Source organism: Ailuropoda melanoleuca, chromosome 10 (assembly GCF_002007445.2).
Source record: "Ailuropoda melanoleuca isolate Jingjing chromosome 10, ASM200744v2, whole genome shotgun sequence".
NCBI lineage: Eukaryota > Metazoa > Chordata > Mammalia > Carnivora > Ursidae > Ailuropoda > Ailuropoda melanoleuca.
The window spans coordinates 17,235,565-17,253,407 of NC_048227.1; the positions used below are offsets into that span (position 1 = coordinate 17,235,565).

Below are 17,843 nucleotides of genomic sequence, written 5' to 3' on the forward strand. Positions count from 1 at the left end.
CTCTTTCTGCAGAGGAGATAATGCCCGAGGGTCAGAACGAAGCTCATTTTCAGTCCGTTCTGTAGGAAGACTGCAAATGTTACTCTCCTAACCTTCAGATGTGTAAACTTGTCACCTTTGGAGCCACTGGGTTTTTGGTTTTGTAAGGGTATGTAGTGGAAAGAGCATTGGCTGGGCGTAAAGGGACCTGCTCCTACCCCTGCCCTTGAGTAAATCATGTCTCTGGATCTCAGTTTCTTTTTCTCTAAAACAGATTTGAATTGGATGATCTGTGAGAGCCCCCTCCCCCCCTGGCCCCAATGAATCTCAGATTTAAAGATTGGCATCCGCTCGGCTTATTTTGTAATTCAGTTTGTCCTGCATAGTGTCTCCCTAATGATGTGTTCACAGCACCCTTGTCTTGTTAGCATCACCAGGGCCCAGTCGTGAAGACCATCCCATAGACACCAGTTGCGGTTACCAGGAAGCGGAGGGAATCTAGGCTTATGGTTGCACCATTCTGGTGGAAATAAACACTGGTGGGTCTGTTTCTAAGGAGGAGTCGCATTAAGTAATTTCATTGTCTGGATTTCTTTTGCATCATAGCCTACTCATGAAGGTTACTTCTCTTGTTTGGATATCTGGACACTCTTTTTGGACTATCTGACAAGTAAAATTAAAAGCCGTCTGGGAGACAAGGAAGCAGTTCTCAACAGGTAAACGCCAGAAACATTGGTAACTAGAAATAGACAGTTTTGCCAGTTTTTACTGTGACCTGAAGGGGTAGCCATGCAGCCACACCTCTTCAGTGAGACTGGGTCACGTAAACTGGTTAGGTAGTTAAGTCATTGTGCATTTTTGTGTTCTTTTTCCCCCTTTAAATATCTCATTTTCTTAAAACATTTTTTTTTCTGATTAATAGAGTAATTTGTATTGTTAATGTTTTAGGTGTGACAGTGTTTTCATGGCTTTGTTTTTAAATGGCCCTTATTTTAGAGATGAAAACCTAAAGTATTTATTGGATGGAATGATATGACATCTGGGATTTGCTTTAAAGTAATCCGCTGGGGATAGAGGGAAAAGTGGGTTGGCCATGTGTTGATAATTGATGTTGACCTTTATTGATGCTGACTTGGGGTTCATTATATTTGTGGTCTTTTTGTATGTGTTTGAAAATTTCCTAAAGTAAGGCTTGTTTTGAAAAATAAGTATTTTAAAAGCTAGGAAAAGATAGAAAAATATAAAGAAAAGTTATCCACAATCCCATAGTCCAGCAAAAATTACTTTTGTACGTTTTATTGTATTTTTTAAAAACAGTAAATGTGGAAATGTTTTTCCCCCATGTGTTTCTTAAGGTCATTTTTCTTACAGGCAGAAAGTATATTTCCTGTACACTATAGTTATTTATTTCAGAAATGAAATAATGAGCTAATGTCTCTAGAATGCTTGGCACATTATGAATGCTTGCTTAGTAACTGGCATCAGGTTGGTGGTGGAGACAGTGAACACCCCTTCCCCAGAAATGTGCCAAACGGAGGTGGTGAGGCGAATCCCCGCCTGGGAAGAGGTTGGACGGACCCTCTAAAAACCCTTTGTATTGCTGAGGTTTTATGAGTTTTAAAAGTTCTGAACAGAATATTTACATTCCAAGGTTAAACATTTGCACTTTTGTTCCCGAAACATTGTATTTGTGATTGCAAAATAGCTTCCATGTTGCTGTGGCTTCAGGTCAGAGGTGCTTTATGGGTAGTATATTCATGTCTCTGAAACTTCATTACACAATAGTAGATCCCGTTTTTGGTGAATTTGCCAACTATAAGTAATTGTGTTTTTGAATGAGTTTCTCCAAAGAAAAGGTATTTCCTCCTTATTCTCTATTTTGTATGCTGAACAGTTGTATTCTTTGGTTCTGGGACTGTGCCTGATTTTGCTATATTTAGTGGTAGATACTCTTTCACATCTCTCAGGCTTGTTGGAAGAATAAACTGAGGAAATGATTAATATGCAGATGCTTTTTAAAGCACAGTACAAATGTGTTTTAGGTGTGGAGAATATGGTTCCATTGAGAAAATATGTGCTGGCAGATTATTAGTATTAAATAGACACTTGTGCACATTATTGTACCAACAGAAGGAGCGGTGGTATAGGGTTTAAATTCTTTTTCTGCTTTGTGGGAACAGTGTTACTTTTGGTCAAGTTCTATGCTGATCACATTTCCTGTTGCAAAATGCTTGTAGTGACATCTCTTGCAGGATGATTAGGATTCAAGGAAGTCCTGTATGTGAAGTGGCTGGCACAGTAGTTCGCCTGTTTTTGGCACTCAGTCACTGGTCACAGTGATGAGCGCAACTGTGATAATAAGTAACAGAAGACATTGCTGCCCTTTGACCATGCCGATGACTGTGGCATTAAGTGATAGGGCCCTCCACCTGCACATGGTGACCCGCCTGCCCAGGCGTCTGTCTTCCGATGTCACAGTTGTCGGGGGCGATGGCTGACCGCTTTAAACACTAGGAATTTTTCTTGTTGATCATTTGATCGTCATCCTAAATGAGGCTTTCTAATTTTTTATGACTTTTTTTTTTTTTAAACATACACTTAGAACACTTTTAAGCCCTTGAAAAAAAAAACAAACCCAAATCTTTAAAGCTGGTCAGCGGTTCTTTTGCCATTGAATAGTAACCATCACCCGGGGAACTGTTTGTTGATCAGACACTGCCTAGTTGTTGGGGGGGGGGCGGTGTAGGCTACAAAGAAGGTGTATAAGGTAGTCCCCTGAGGGGCACAGAGAAAATCGTTGAATTTTAATGTCTGTATTTTTCCTGTCATCTCTTACACTATGTATTTATGCAGGTGTGCACTCATATTCTTAAATGAAAGTTTTGAAATGTGGCAACCACTGTTCTAGGTTCTAAGAGACCCTGATAGGTCAGACATGTGCTGTTTTTGCAGAAGGGCTGATGAAGAGCTCTGGCTACTGGTAATGACCCACTCGTTTTAATAAAGCACATAAATGTGATCAAATCTTTTTCAGCTGATAAAATTCATCTGAAAGAAGTCGAGGTGCCTTTAGAATCATATTTGTGGCTTGAGCCAGAATTTCAGAAGCAACTAATCTTGCAGGAACGAGTCAAGAATGTTTTCTTGGTATCTTAAATGGGAAACATAGGTGTGGTTAAGTCACAGAGACAGCACTCAGTTCCTGTCTCTTGTGGTTTACAGGTTTTGCATCATTCATCACAACAAAGTGGTGTAGGCATCGTAGTCTATAAATTTAGAAGCACAAATGTATGTGGATTTATTTTTGGACCTAGGAGCTTGGAGATTGGAGCTCTGCATGTTCCTTACTCAGAATGCTCCAGAGATTCTTGATCAGAGCTACTGGGGACTTGAGTCCCACTGTCAGAGGCGTGTGTTCTATAACATAGCCAGCTGGACAAAGCTGCTGATGGAGTTCATTGTCCACATTGGCCATTTTCAGGCGGTGGTTTGGGAAGACCTGAAGTTCCGTCTCTTTTTCGTTTGCTGTACTCTGGGGTGGAATGTCTGTCTGCTTTCAAGCTGTTGAGAAAAGGAAGTGAACTAGTGTGTGTTCAGTACCTTGGCTGACAGTAGTGAATAATACTTGTTCTCTTCTGTTCTTTCTCCCTCACTCCTTTTCTCTTTGTGCTTGTCACTGTGAAAGCAGCCACCTGTGTAGAAACTTATTTTTACAGGAAGATGAGGAAACCTGAAGGGAGTTAAGCAACTTAAAGTTATTGAGTCATGTCCTGTGAGCCCCTTTGTCATGAGAGTGCTAGCAAGTACTGGCCACAGACCAGCCAGGGATTCTGAGTAACACTGGGTTGGACTGTAAACAAATGTGGGTGAGCGTGAGAAAACCTGCTCCCTTTTCTTTCCGGATGGGTTTTTCTGCTTAACAAAAAGGAAGTACCTTTGTGGCACGTGGCATTTTGATACAGTTAGTAAAAGGTGTTAACTAGGTTTGTGTCAGGGCTCCAGTAGTTTTCTAGGTCCTGTGAGGAGAAATTCATGCAGTTGACGGCTCCAGAGAGCAAGTAGAATGGGGTCTCAGTTATTTCATTGAGTTGAGAAAGCAGTCTAGGGTCCCGTCCCAGTCCTTTGTAGTCACCTGACTTGGACTTTTGTCTGTTTCTTGCCTTTGCATTTATTCATTTTTTTTTTTTTGTTCACTTGTACTTTCGCTGATCGTTTGTATACTGAACACCTACTGTGTAGTTGTACCATGTACAGTTCTATGTAACTCACATGTTAGGATGCTTTGGAATCACATTTGTGACTCAAGCCACACAGGTCTATAGGTTATCTCCACTGCCTGTTTAAACATGTAATGCTACAAATTTCCCTCTTGAGTACTGCTTTAGCCGTGTCCGTCAGATTGTCCCGTGTTCTCTTTTCCTGTTTGCTGAAGAGATTTTCTAATTTCTCTTGGGGTTTTCTCTTTGTTGTTTAACTTCCAAATATTTGGAGATTTACCATCTATCTTGTTGTTACTATTTTCTAGTTACTATGATTTGCAAACATAGTTTGTGTGATTTCAATTCTTTTCAATTTGCTAAGGTTTATCTTATGACTTAGTCATCTTGGTGATTGTTCAGAGTGCACTTGACAAGAGCGCGTATTCTGCTGTTGTTGGATGGGGTGTTCTATCGATGTTGGTTAGGTCAGGTTGGCGGTGGCATTCTGTGTGTTCTCTGTCATGTTCTGTCCGTGACCAGGAGAGAGGTGAGCTCTCTGTGTATAATTGTGGGTTTATCCATGTCTCCTTTCAGCCCTATCATTTTTGCTTCATTTATTTTTGAGACTCTTGTTAGTTTCACACAAATTTGGTTTCCCTTTTCAGTATATTTATTGTTTGATGATATCTCCTCTGGTATTACAGTGTATTTGCTTTTCACATTAACATTTCACCACTGCAAGTGTATGTAGAAACCTTACCACCACATAGATCCTTTTGTCCTCCCTTCTTTGTATGGAGGTTGCCCCATTTTACATCTATATCCGTGGAAAATCCCATCAGTGTTATATTTTTGCATTAATATTTTAAAGATCTTAAGAGGAGAGAAATAGTCTGGAAAACACTAGAGAAATGGTATTTACCTAGACACTTGCCAGTTCTCTTTCTTTTGTCCTTCGTTCTTGAAGGTCCAGGTTTCTTTCTCATGATCATTTACCTACTGTGTTAATCAGCTCAGGCTGCCATAACAAAATACGACTGGCCATTTTATAGGCCTTATCTCCAAATATAGTTACATGGGGTTAGGGCTTCAACGTAAGAATTTTGAGAGGACCCAGTTCAGTCCCTGGCATCTTCTATCTGAAAAACCTTATGGAAGATGTTTATAATAGCTGCCTTTGGTAATTACAGGTCGGCTTCTCTTGATTGTCTTTCCCTTCATAAATGGTCAGTGCCTCCTCATTCTTTGTATGTTTACTCGGATTCTGGATCCTTTTACCTGTTTATTCTACCAGCCTCAGGCATGGCTTCCATCTCCACAGTCACCTTGTGGTCAGAGATGGATGCTGCATTTACAGACATCACACCACAATTCAGGTAGCAGGAATGAGAAGGGGAGAGGTTGGACAAAAGATGCTTTTCCAGAGGCTCTGCCCAGTGTCCTCTCTCAATATGTCCTCAACCATTGCCATCTGCAAGGGAGGCTGGGGAAATGTAGTCTTCCAGTTGGCCTCAGTGCCCAGTTGTCTGAGGGAGAAAGGAAGAATGGGTATTGGGTAGGCAACCAGAGTCTGCCACACCCATATACTCTCCCCACCTTCATCAAACACTTTGGGGGAGCAGTTATTACCTAAGTGTGCTTTAGCCTGGTTTCTAGTTGGGTTTAATTTTCTGTGGGATAAGCTTTTTTTTTGCAGCCAGAGTTACTAACTGCCAAGAGGGTTTTAGGTCTAATTTAGGGTTATCCTATGTATACAAAGTCTTTAAATTCCCTTTTAGCTCAGCAAGACAGTTTGGAGATGACAAGTTTCATCTGCCCTCTGGTCTGAAGTGGATTTTCTTTCCTAGCAAAATTGTGAAAATGTGTTGGTCTATCATAGCATAAAACTTGTGTAACTAACTTCAGGAATTTTTGAGCAAATGGCAGATACAAGCTCTAGGCTTAAGTGTTTGATCTCACCTTTTTCTCTGAAGTCTACTGAAGTGGGATTTTGAGTCTTTTGGCAATTTTTCCCCACAGATGCTGCCCGTTTTATTAGTGATTTTTTCTGCCAGCATTTGTTTCTGGGCCATGCCCAGTTGCCTATCTGGCCTAGGTTAAGTCATTTGCAGTCATTGTTTCTGTCTTAATGAGAAAATGAGAAAGTGAGCTCTTGTGCCCACCAAACTCTGCAGTGTGACAGTTCAGGAGGGCTCTGATGGAGTCTTTAGATTGTCTGTACAGAGTCTCATTACAGGGCTCGTAACTTAGACTAGATGGACTCTGTTTGATCTGGTATTGGATACCTTTTAGCTGTGGTTAGCTTGTCCCGGTACTCCCCTGCATTGGATTAGATGGTTTACTAGGTAGAGTCCTGTCAGGAAATGGAAACCAGACTTAATTATTTTAAGAATTAAATATTTTAAGAGTTCAGTGTAGGAAATTGGTGAAACTGGTGTTGGAGGATTGGAAGAGCAAGAAGGAAACACTGAGATAAAGCAGATGAGAACTACAGGAAGCAGCCCCACCCCTAGGGCTGAGGGTATAAAGGAAAGAGAGTTATTTAGATCAGAGGGATGGAGCCCGTGCAGCCGGAGATCAGGTTTCTGAGGAGAGGGTAGCACCCAGCTGCCACAGGAGCTCAGAGGAGGGGCCCTGTGGCGCTGGTACCCACTCCGCAGAGGAGGGGGTGCAGGCTGGCGCTGCTGGCGCCTCTGGGAGTGCATGAGGGTGGTTCTAGGAATGGGGAAGCTGAAAGTGGAACCATTGATTACTTACAGGTGATTGTTGGCTGGGGCGACACTGCCAGGATGGTGAGCCCACAGGAAGAAGGGTGTCCCTGTGCCCCTTCTGCGGCTCGGTTTCCCTGCGGCGCCCCTGCTGCAGACCCTCCAGGTGGAGGACGGAGGTGCTTTGTGCCCTCGCAGCCCCGGCGTCCCAGACTACAGGGCGGATCGGTGCTGAGTGCCTGGCATGGGTCCTTAGCTCTATGAGGGGAGTAGTCCCTGAACCTGTCTTAGAAATGTTTCGGGACAGGCAGACATTTAGGCAGCTGGTTTGTTCTTGAACATTAGTGGTTTGTTAGCCCTTGTGGTTCAACTGCTGCAGGTAACTTGGTGTCTGCTGAGGTAGGTTCTTATCATATGTGGGAAATATCCAGGCCTGGGGCTTTAAATATTTCGAGAAGTTCTTAGATATAGGCCAAAGGGATAGGGTTTCCCCAAGCTTTTTCCATTTCTTCCTTTAGGTTTTAAGTGTTCTTAAAAATTGAAGGTAAGGTATTGGGGCGTGGGCGGAGCAGGCTCAAAGACGATTGGTGGTTTACACGGAGAGCGTGGGATGTTGAGTTATGGAACCCCGGGTTCAAATCACCTAGTTTGGTGACCTTGGGCAGTTTATTTAACTTCTTCTAACTCTGGTTTCCTTGTCAGAAAAACACCAGTAATACCACCCACCTCTCACAGATGTTAAAAAGATTGCATTATTGAATCATATTGAATGAGTATAAATTGATATTTATATGTAATAACCTGTAATCCCCAGGGCAACCATGGAGAAAGTGACTCACAAATGCATGGTGAAAGGAATGACAAGGGAATGAAAATGGCATACTAGGAAGTGTCTGTGACACAAAAGGCGGCAGCCATGTTGGAACTGAACGAAAGGCATGGCCTAGAGGAGAGAAGTAGCACAGTGGCAGAAGTCCTGCCTGAGCAGTGAGGATATTAACTGTGAAGAATTAACTTCTCTGGTTTAAAAAGCAGTCATTGGCAGAACGGATTAAAAAAACATGAGCCAGCTGCATGTTGACTCTTAAGAGATGCACTTCAGTTTCAGAGACCCAAACAGGTTGTGAAAGCTGTTCCATGCAGACAGTAGCCAAAGGAGATTCGGGGTAGCTATGCTAATATCAGACAGAATAGACTTTAAGATATGAGTGGCTGCCGGGGCGGTGCCTGGGTGGCTCAGTCGGTTAAGCGTCCAACTCTTGATCTCAGCGCGGGTCTTGATCTCTGGGTCGTAAGATGGAGCCCTGCATTGGGCTCGACGCTGGGCATGGAGCCTACTTAAAAAAAAAGATCCTTCAGTCCATCAGTCCAGATGGAGCTGTCAGTCTATCAAGAAGGTGCCTGAAACATGGTGAAATGAAGGCATACCCTGCTACCATTCCACTGTGACACATGCACTGGTCGACCCACAAACTAAGTCTAGTTCACATGCTGCTTGTATATGGTAATCCAGTAGGGATGCTGTTCTTTCTCATCGTGCCGGAGGCCTTTTCAAAATGCTAGGCTAAAAGTCTGCTGTCACTTGATGTTGGATTTCTCCCTGCCTCGTAGGTACGAAGACGCTCTAGTTCTTTTGCTCACGGAGGTGTTGAATCGAATCCAGTTCAGATACAACCAAGCCCAGTTGGAGGAGCTGGATGACGAGACTCTGGATGATGATGTAAGCGGCGTGTCCTAATCGACCTTAGTCATTGTCGTTTTTGGCGTGAGTCCAAATGGAGACTGGGAACCTGCAAGCTCTCTGCTCTGGAGCCAGTGTAGTCATAAAGTTTGAGTTGTGCATTTGAACTTTATAGCTGACCTTGAACAGTGCGGAGCTTAGGGGTGCTGACCACCTGTGCAGTCAGAAATCTGAGTATAACTTTTGACTCCCCCAAAACTTACGGTAACTTAACTGTTCACCGGAAGTCTTATCAACAAATGGTTGATTAACACATATTTTTACGTTGTATGTATTATATTACTGTATTCTTACAATAAAGTAAGCTAGACAGGAGAAAATTTTATTAAGAAAATCATAAGAGAAAATAAATTTCCAGTACTGCACTGTGTTTATTGAAAAAAAAATCCCATATACGTGGACCTGTGCAGATCAAACCCCTATTGTTCAGGAGTCAGCTGTATATCCTATTTGTCTTTTTGGGTTCGCTATTTGTAAAAGGAAGCTGACAGGCGTTTTTATCTGTATGGACTAGAGATACAAGCAGAGAAACCATATGCACAGTGAGAAGTGGTTTAAGTAAGGGCTCTGTACTCCTGGCGTTCCCCTGCCTCGCACCCACACCTCCGCTCCCCACTCTGAGCAACAAACAAAATCTAGTCGGATGCAGGTAGAAATAAAGTGCGACTTACATGGTAAGCCTAGAATGAAAGGAAGTCTCTTTTGAGTGTATTTTGCAAATCAGTATCTTAAAATCAATCTTAATTTATTGAGGCAGGTGTGCCCATCATGGATAAAGAAAATGTTGAAGGACACAATTCCCGTGTTCCTTTTTCTCAACCACCATGCACTTTAGAATTTTCAGGTCACTGGTATGGCTTTCAAAATAACAGTGACGATGGCATGGTTGAGAGCTTGAGGGTGGCCATGTTTGGGTTAGAAAGAGCCTTGTACTTGGAACCTAAAGGCTTTGGACCCGGAGGAGATAGAAGTCTGAGCCTTCAATTTCTCTGAGCCTTAATTTCTTCCTCTCCCAAAAGGGGAGCGATGTGTCTGGCCTGTGCTGACAGTTACATGAGGGTAGCTTGTGGAAGGACTGGCTACATGCCTGACACATTGTGTGTGCTTGGTAAACTTGAGCTTCACTTCTCGTTAACTGTGTGATTTAGTACAGCGCTTCTCACGTTTGAGCATGGGTGAGAATCACTGAGACAGCTTGTTCAGCTGACTTTGATTTGGGGGTGGGGCCACAGAATTTGCATTACCTACAAGCCTGCAGGAAATGCTGGTGCTGCCTTGTCTGTGGACCATACTTGGATGGCAGTGATGTAGTCCATTATACTGATGGCAAGGTAGTCACGGACTGTCTTCGGAAGGTAACGAATGAGCGACCACTTCTATAGCTCGGACGGCAGCAAGGGGACTTGAGCACTTTACAGGTGGTTTTTTGAAATCTGTATTCCTGTGATCGTAGGGGGAAAAGTAGGTCATTCTCTGTGGATCATGTGCTTTCTTAGGAAATAACTTTTTATGAAGTTAATTCATTGGATTAAAAAAATACTCTAGGTTGATCTTTTTAAAGTACTAAGTAACCCAGTTTCATCATTTGCCATTTCTTCAAGACCCTCTGTTCGAGAGTGGACTTGCGGTTGCGGATGAAGGGGCAGGGGAGATGTCAGGGCTCTGCCTTTCTGGGAGAGCTGATCCTTCTGTGTTTCCCCCGCAGCAGCAGACAGAGTGGCAGCGGTACTTACGCCAGAGCTTGGAGGTGGTGGCCAAAGTGATGGAGCTCCTGCCCACACACGCCTTCTCAACACTGGTAACTCACCTCTTGGAGGGGAATGAAGAGCCTAATATTTTCCCTGCACATGTAGCATGAGTAGTAAGCTTTTTTGCTCACCAGTATTTTAAAATCTCTATATATGTATGTGTACATATATATATATATATATATATATACACACATTTATTTATTTATTAAAGAGAATAATAATTACCATAACCAACCCTCAAGTTTAACAAATGTTAACATTTCCCCCAAATATTTTAAATCAACTTTTGGAAGTGCTGTTTTTCTTTCCTGAACTCTTGGATGCAGTATGAATTTTCCTAATGCCTTCCTTCATGCCTGCATCAGTAGCTCAAAAATGGCCAGGCCACATAGAGGACTTACTTATAAAGATGACATTGCTGGAAAGCGAGCCTTGGTAAAGCTCATCGCTAGCACTCTGCCTATATTTATGTGCTAGAATCTTAGGCGTAAGGACTGCTTTCATTCACTAAGTGGTGCTTGTTATTTGAGATTTCACTAAGCCTAGCTCTTCTTCAAGGGCAAGATGATTTTGGGGGCTTGTGTTCTCTTGTAGAAAGTTCTTTTGTGTTTTGCCAGCTGCCTTTCCTAGGGACCTGTCACATTAAAGTCTGATCTTTATCTTAATGGTGAGTTAGCAGCTTTAGAAAGAAAAGGTGCAGCTTTGGTGATGAAGGCCCTGTCTGCTAAAGGAGTAAGGGAATCTGGCTTTCAAAAAGTTTGGCCTGTCTTTTCACTTTGCTATGCACTTTAATAAGGCATATCTAGTAGTTCTTTCCAGAATAGAGTTTCCCTTGGAATTGAAAGGAGATAGATAGGCCCTGTCTCCGAGCTCTAGAAGGTGTAGATCATTTGGGGTTTGATGTCCTCTTTTAGGAACATGACAGTCATGATAGTCCTACCCAGCATCCACTGCTTTGTTTAGAAAAAGAGTATCAAACTGATAATGTTGTTTTCTTTCTTATTCCAAACATTAATTGGTGGTGTGAATTGTAGAAATTGTTGAGGGCAGGGCACTGAATGGAGATGCTTCTGCTTAGCTGCCTATAAGGGTTTCCAGAGAAAAGTTTCTTTTATCTGATGCCCACCTCCCCATAGATACTTACAATGTTTTAATGTTAAAATGCTGTTAAAAATTTGCATTTATGTTTGTTTTTTTTTAATCTTTGTTTCTTTGTTTTCAGTTCCCAGTTCTTCAGGACAATTTAGAAGTTTATCTGGGGTTACAGCAGTTCGTAGTTACTTCAGGGTCAGGTAAACTGGTTTTTATTTTCTAATTTAACCAACATTAAGAAAAATACCGGGCTGATAAATTTAAGTACTGCCATCTTTGCTGTCGGAACATGGTTTCTCCACTGCCACCTCCGTGTGGCTCTGTCTCTCCCCACTTCTACACAGGGAAGCTTTTCTAAAGAATCATGATAAAAAGGAGCTGTGAGGGAGGTAAAAATTGAGACTCTGACAGTGTGTTCTGAAGAGCTGTTTCAGAGAGCGAGAGAGAGAGGGAAGGGCAGCTAATTTGGAGCAAAGAGGGAGAACTTAGAAAACAAACCCCAGCACTTAGAAATTCTATTTCCTTAGGTCTTTTAAACCAGCAAGTACTCTAGGGAAAATGGCCTTGGGCTTCCGCCGCCCTGTGCCCTTTGTTCCCTGGTGTTTGGAAGCAGGACACAGGAGCAGCTCCAGAGCAGGCGGACTTGTGTGGAACACGCTGACGGCTAGTGACTGTCCGCTCTCTTGTCCGCGGCCTGCAGGAGGCCTGGCCACAGCTGGGCGGAAAGACTTGAGGCAGCCCTTTGTAGGCTTCGCCTGCTTGGGCTTTCGGCTCAGCATTTGGGGTTATTTTGTTGATAACAATAATAGCTTCCATTTGTCGAATGCGCCTCACCTCCCTGGCACTGTAGTATTTGCCTACGCTCTCCTTACTCTCTCATCTGTCCTGGAGCTGGGAGGACTGATACCAGTTGCTGCTGCTTCATGGAAGGGGAAATGGATGTCCAGAGATGTTTATTTGTCCCAAGATGGTATCCCAGGGAATGAATAAAAAGCTGAATTCAATCTGATGTCCATTTTGCTCTCTAGAAACACCAGGAGCTCACCATGGCGCTTGCAGGTGCACTTGTGCTCCCCCCTGCCCCCCGGCGCCTCCCATCTCCCATGGTCACTTCCCACTGCTCTTCTTCACAGCGTTTCCCATCTGAGAGTTGTGCCCAGCCCCGGCCGCCAGCAGCCTGGCACCGAGCCGCCTGGGGTAGAGACCGTCTCCTGGACGAGCTGGTTATTCATGGCAGAGCCTCCACGAGAGGCTTGCTCTGAGGCTGCCCTTCTTGGTGGCCTGTGACACTTTGTTTCCATGACTGTATTAGCTTCTAAATAATCCAGTGGGCCCCAAGAGGTTGATGGGACTTGGCATGCCCCAAAGTTTGTAGATAGGCTAAGAACAACTTACAAAGAACTTTAAAAAGACCACTTTTCAAAGCAAACATGCCTGTAAAATATGTTGTCAACATTAACGAAAATCATTTGTGCACTGGTGCTACAGATGTTTCTAGCATCCATTCTTAGGAAGAAATTGTGCCCTGGTGGTCTCTCCCTCAGGGCCACTCATCAAATTAGAATGGACTCAACATCCTCAAGACATTATTCTTGATCTTTAAAAAGTTGAGCAGGCGCTCCCTGCCCCCCTTTCCCTGCATTGACCCCATGTTCCTTTTCGGAGTTGTTGCTGCCTTTATTATGTTACACTGAGTCTGTCTTCCGGCGAAAATCTGAGTGATTTTTAAGTCCTTTTTCTGAGACATAACTGGTCACTTAGAGTTTCTCATCCAGGAAGGATAATCTGTTTTATTTTTCCCTGCATGAAATACCACGTAGCTGTTCTCATTGAAAGCCATTTACTGGCAATTTCTCAGTGTGCTTGGCTTTTCCTGATTGTTTATAAATCTCATCCCTAGCGCCGATCCTTGGTGCATACTCCAGGGGCAAAATTTCTCAGGCCGAAGAAATACTTCCTGTCTTAAAACAAGCTCTCTTATCCATGACAAAGCGTTCCCCCATCCCTTGGTGGCTCCAAAGCCAAGTTTCCAGTGCAGGGCCTATTAAAAAAATGGAAACAATACATTTTGTTCCCTGGTTCCCATGGCCATTCAGCCTCTCAGATAACCTCCCTGCTGCGTCAGCAGCCTTACTGCCTCCAACGGAAACCGTGGTGTCTTCCTCTAGCAGGGTGGCCACGCCGTTCATGGGTGCTACTTCTCACCAGCCTTTAAGTCTTCGGTCTCCTCTGGAGCCTCTGTCGATGGCGGTCTTCCTGCTGACTCTCGTTGATCTTCCACCTCCATCTCTGTGATTAGGTCCAAGGCAGGACATGTCGTCGCTGTGGCACCGCGGTGGCTGTGCGCCTCTCTCTTACCCTGGGAGCTCCCCCTTTGCTCCCGTGGTTCACCATTTGTGGGTTGAGAAATCCTGTCTTTGGTTGTTGTGTCTCTTATATTCTTTGTTCTGCTGGGGTTTATTGACGACTTACTTGTTCTCTCAGAGTGGAATTCCTCAAATGTCGATTTTCACACCCTTACCTCCCCAGCCCCCCAAAAAAGAGAAGACAGAGTTATAGTTAACGTTAAGATGTGATTTGCCGGGGAGCTGTCCTTTGGACGTGGTGAGGAGTGCATCTTGACAGCTTCAGGGCGACTTGCTTTATTGAGAGAGAGGACTTCAGTGTGACCATGATATTTTCTCTCTCGAAAACCTTTGTGTAGCAGTAATTCCCTTCTGAAGGTTCCCCTTCACAGATGTTCTTTGCTATTAGGGGGGCATCTGAGCTTTAGCCGAATAGAAGAAGATGGGGGTGGTTCGAAACAGCTTTCTCGGTGGGAACTCAGGCCTGCCCCTCGAGTTGAGGTGGCTGCTTGCTGTATGTTGTGCTGCCGGTGGTATGAGGCTTCTAGGTTTGGGGTTGGGGGCGGCAACTTTGATTTGGGGTACTTCCTGCCTGTGCAGACAGAGTGGGAAGGAAGCAGTTGCAGTTTGCATCAGTGTGAACCTTACATGGCATCTGTGTTTTCATTTGAATTATATGGAATTGCAGTTTTGGTTGGTCAGAAATGGTCAAATATCAGCAACTTCTTATGGCTCAAACTAGTAGTTTAAAATCACAGCCGTCCCAAGCTGTTTTAAGCTGTTTTTTATTCTAAGTACTGCTCTTTGACACATTGGGGCGCGTTAGAGGGGAACAGTCAGGATGGCAAGGATTCTCAGCAGGAGGGTGACATGGGGAATAAAGGGACCCAGAGGTGTATTTCAGCCAAGAATCTTCTTCACCTCTCTCACCTCTTTACACTGCCGTGTGTCAGCAGCCTTAGGCTTGTTTTGTGTTCTCCCCTCAGGGGGTGGGACCAGAGATGATCATTAGGACCTGGGGGGAACACTTCTTCCCTCACTGTTTCTGACTAAGCTGTTTAAAGACAGAAGACTCCCTGGAGAGGATTCAGGAAGAGGCTGAAGTGGGGCAGTGCTGGGAGGAGGCCCTGCCTCAAGTGTATTTGTGTGGATGCAGGGGTGGGGGAGGCAGGGGAATGGGGCGGGAGGCGGGGATGACTTAATGACTGCTAGGAACAGTACTCCAGTGGAAACCTGATTTAGGTGGTGTTTTGGTTTGGTTTTTAAAAGGGAAACAAAGTGTTTCCCTTCACGTTTAAACACTATTCAAGCATCTAGTTCTGACGTAAAGCTAAGGGTACCTAGTTGTAGGGTTAAGTAGGTGAATAAGTTGAGAAGCAGTCGGCAGGTAGAGCCTCGTGGGTGAGGGCGAGGGCCGTGAAGGTGGAGGTACGCAGGGAGAGTGCAGATTCAGATTGGCCATGTTGCCCTGGGGGAGAAGAGCTGGCCTCGGCTCTTTTTGGCCTGTACTACCACCACCCCCGGTTCCGGGGTAGAGTTTTCTTAAGGCTTTATTCCCATAGCCCTACCGCTTGGTTGGTGTGCAAAGGAACAACAGGTTCTAGTTTACCCTGGCCGTCAGTTATGTAGCTGTAACCCTGAAAATCCATGATGTTCAGAAGGTGCGTAATTGTGGTGATTTTGTTAGCTGGGAGAGGAGGAGAGGCAGTGTTCTCTCCACATGACCAAAAATACCTCCTGGTTCTGTCTGTTCTGTGGGCTTATGTGGCTGGCAATGTGGGGTGGTTGTCCTCTTGTTCTGACGGGGAGAGCTGGCTTGCTCTCCTTGACGCCTGCTCCTGTGGCCTGGGCAGTGCTGCCTGTGGGCTCAGAATCCCGCTTGGTGTTTATTGCAACGAGGCCCTGCTCCCTGTGCAGGATGGAGGGACAGGCGGAAGCCGGCCTTTGTCACTGGCTCTGTCCCTGAAAGGTTCTTCCTTGAGTCGCCCTATCCTTTTGTCCTCTTGCTCCCCGGAATGTGACCCACAGCCTTTTCCAGACTCCTGTCCACCCTCGGGGGTTGTCACAGGCTCTGTTCCCAGCCTCATCTCCTGGAAGTCAGTGTGGGATCTAAGGCATCAAACTTGCTACTTCCCAGCACTTTCTTAGGTGTTCGGCGTTCCGTTTGCATCTCCATAGGTGTTGCTTATCCGTAGTCCCCTTTAAATAATCAAGGGAACATTCCCAAGGGCCATATGAGGGACTCAAGCACCTGAGACTCCCATCCCGCTCTCGTTTGCTCTGTGTTCTGTCGTATCTAATTCAGTCATTCATTGTGGCCACCTGTTCTGGGCCTGGCGCCGTGCGGGATACTGGCCACAGCCCCTCACCGTGAAGAAGTTCAGAGTCCATGAGGAGACTTGCGGATCCTTAGTGTATCTCCGTGTGTGCGTGAGGTGCTCCAGAGGGGAATGAAGGAAGGGAGGGAAGCACGGTCCTTCTGTTGGGCAGTGCAGAGGGAAGGCCTCCCAGAAGGGGACCTGTGTGAGTCTGGAGAACGTGTAAAAGCGTGCAAGGCATGCGTGGCCAGGGATGCCGTGGGCAGTCCAGGCAGGGACCTGAGGTACTGGGGGTTCCCGGTGGGTCCAGGTGAGAAATGGGAATGGCAGGAGACAGTGAGGTCATGAGGGCCCTGGAGTTGATTCTGGGGGGTTTGGGTTCTCCCACGGAGCTGGGAGAGAGCCCCAGTAGGTTTGGCACCTTGTGTAAGGGAGCTCTGTGCTTAGGTCCGGGTTCTAGGAAGATGCTTGTGGAACACCGCGGGAGGAGGCTTGCCTTTAGCCAGTTCTTGTCTCCTAACAGGGAGGAAACTCCTGAGATGGCAGCGGAGGGGGCTGGTATTTTGGGAGTGGCGGCATTGGAGGTGCCCTGCGGACAGGGTCGGGGTCTCCCTCCCTCCCACTGGGTGAAGGCAGAGAACTTTATCAGACACACAGGGAGCTATCTGGGCCCAGGGGTTCTCACTGTCTTCTGTGGACTTTTGTGAAGAGGGGTCCTCAGGGCAAGGAGGTGGCTGAATTGCAGATGTTTTTGTCCTTCACCTTTGCATCTTCAGCGTGAAGAAATTATATTGAAAAGAAAGCTTCAGGCCTTAGAAAGTCACATGCTCTTTGTTATATATCATTATTACAAACACTGAGTGATGCTTTATAGTTTACAGGGTTTTGTATGCATTCTAACTTTGCCCTTACACTAGTGAATTCGATGGGAGCATTATTTTCCATTGTAAAGATGAGGAACTGAGACTCAGAAGGGCTGGCTGAGGCCCAGAGCCAGCGGGTGGCAGGGCACCTGTGTCTTCCGAATCCAGGCCCTGTGCCTTTATTCCAGACTGTGCTACTTCGGACCTTCTGGGGTGTGGAGTGCTGACTACACCCTGGTCTTTGAAGAGCGGTGAATCCTACCTTGTCAGCCCGTGGCGATTTCCTTCTGTCAGGGCCATGTGTAGAAAGCAAGCAGGTTTGCGGTTGTAGAGGCTTAGCCTAGGACACCAGTTCTGCTCCAGAAACATGAGCCGCATTGGGCAAGTGACTGGGCTGCCCTGCATGGGATTCCTTGGGTGTAAAATTGGTGGGTCAAGAGGAATCACATTAGGTGTCAGTCCCTGTTTGCACACCCCAGGCCGTGTGCGCCTCTTGTTCGCTCTCTCTGGCCCTAAAGTGCTTGTAGGTGTGGGTTTGGGTGGAGACAGGGCCCGCTGTCCTGGCTTGTTACCGGGAAACAGCCTGTGGGTTGCTGTGTTTCACAGTTGTTTTTGTTTTTGGTTTTTTAAGATCTATTTATTTTAGAGAGAAAGTGTGCGAGTTTGCACACGTGTGGGGGGGGGCAGGATCAGAGGGAGATAGAGAATTTGGTTTTTTTTTTTTTTTAAGAGATTTTATTTATTTATCCGACAGAGATAGAGACAGCCAGCAANTCCGACAGAGATAGAGACAGCCAGCAAGAGAGGGAACACAAGCAGGGGGAATGGGAGAGGAAGAAGCAGGCTC

At 45.3% G+C, this 17,843-nt stretch overlaps 1 protein-coding gene across 1 annotated transcript in view; it reads left to right on the forward strand.

The window, feature by feature from the left end:
• The window catches only part of XPO6 (exportin 6), a 99,123-nt gene that overhangs the window by 60,541 nt on the left and 20,739 nt on the right, over positions 1 to 17,843 (forward strand). Inside the window, exons 9-12 of the mRNA XM_034669559.1 lie at positions 586 to 695; positions 8,498 to 8,606; positions 10,333 to 10,425; positions 11,601 to 11,670. Of these exons, the coding sequence (XP_034525450.1) occupies positions 586 to 695; positions 8,498 to 8,606; positions 10,333 to 10,425; positions 11,601 to 11,670 (382 nt within the window). The remainder of the gene's footprint in view (positions 1 to 585; positions 696 to 8,497; positions 8,607 to 10,332; positions 10,426 to 11,600; positions 11,671 to 17,843) is intronic.